Source organism: Propithecus coquereli, unplaced genomic scaffold (assembly GCF_000956105.1).
Source record: "Propithecus coquereli isolate 6110/MARCELLA unplaced genomic scaffold, Pcoq_1.0 Scaffold117, whole genome shotgun sequence".
Taxonomy (NCBI): Eukaryota; Metazoa; Chordata; class Mammalia; order Primates; family Indriidae; genus Propithecus; species Propithecus coquereli.
The window spans coordinates 2,246,472-2,247,653 of NW_012135747.1; the positions used below are offsets into that span (position 1 = coordinate 2,246,472).

The 1,182-nt window shown below is 33.3% G+C and overlaps 1 protein-coding gene across 1 annotated transcript in view; it reads left to right on the forward strand.

Moving 5' to 3' along the window:
• PBLD (phenazine biosynthesis-like protein domain containing) overlaps nt 1–1,182 on the forward strand; it is a 47,585-nt gene that overhangs the window by 23,750 nt on the left and 22,653 nt on the right. Inside the window, exon 2 of the mRNA XM_012658897.1 lies at nt 761–901. Coding sequence (XP_012514351.1) covers nt 761–901 — 141 coding nt within the window. The remainder of the gene's footprint in view (nt 1–760; nt 902–1,182) is intronic.

The window sequence follows — 1,182 nt, forward strand, 5'->3', positions numbered from 1 at the left end:
ACTACATTATCTTTACAAATGAAAAATGACCTAAAAACTCACCCAACGGGATATAGTTAAATAACTTACAGCATATCTATAAGCCTATTGTAAATCTACTAAAATTATGTTAAGAAGTATTTGGTGTCCTTGGGAAATACTGATGTTATACAGTTGATCCTCCATATATGAAACTTTATAAAAGGGACTTGAGCATCTGTGGATTTTGGTATCTGCAAGGAGTCCCGGAATCAATCCCTTGAGGATACAGAGGGCTGACTATACTGTCAAAGGAGTAAAAATTCTGGTAGAAAACTGTACATCTAAAAACATTAATAATGTTATTACTAATTTATGTGTTTACAGGTCATTTTTTATTTCCCAAGTTTTTTTTATAATGAGTATATATCTAAATTAGAAAAAATGCATTCTTTTAAAAGGGTAATAACCTTCACTGGGAGACTGTAAGTAACATACAAGCCTCTTGGATGTGTCATGAACTTCTTTAAAAACAGAGCCTTAGCTAGTTGGGCTACTCTAAGGAAGAATACGATTATGCTGCCATGTTCTATGTACAGTGTGAAAAGTCAATACAAAATTTGAAAAATAATTCCATTTAGGCAATATTTTAAAACAAATTCAATTTAGAGGCTTAAAAAATGAGGGATCACATATCTTTAAATGTAGTTGTGTTAGAATAATTAGCCTTTGTGTCTGGGAACTATTAATTGGTTCTGTATAGCAAGTAAAACATTAACTTTTTGACTTTTGGCAACAACAGGAAGTAAAGCAGGCCACCAGCAATTCTGAGAGTTTGCAAAAACAGCTTGCAAGGAAAATGAAGCTCCCGATTTTCATAGCAGATGCATTCACAGCAAGAGCATTTCGTGGGAATCCTGCTGCTGTCTGCCTCCTAGAAAATGTAAGTGCTTGTGTTTTAAAGTGCAGCACCTGAAATTCTATTCTAATAAATTCCTGTAGAACCAGTTATTTCTTTTTAAAAAACCCAAACCAGTGCCACCTGTTTGTTTACCTCTTTGGTTTATGTTCTTCGCCGTGATATCAGTGACGTTCAGATATGCAAGTTGATTTTGATTAAATTATGTGATGAGAATGCTTATATCTAGATTAAGTCCAAAGAAATGAAGATTCATAAACAGAGGAACTAGACCTAATTTTAAAAAAGAACTAGAGTTCCCTTTT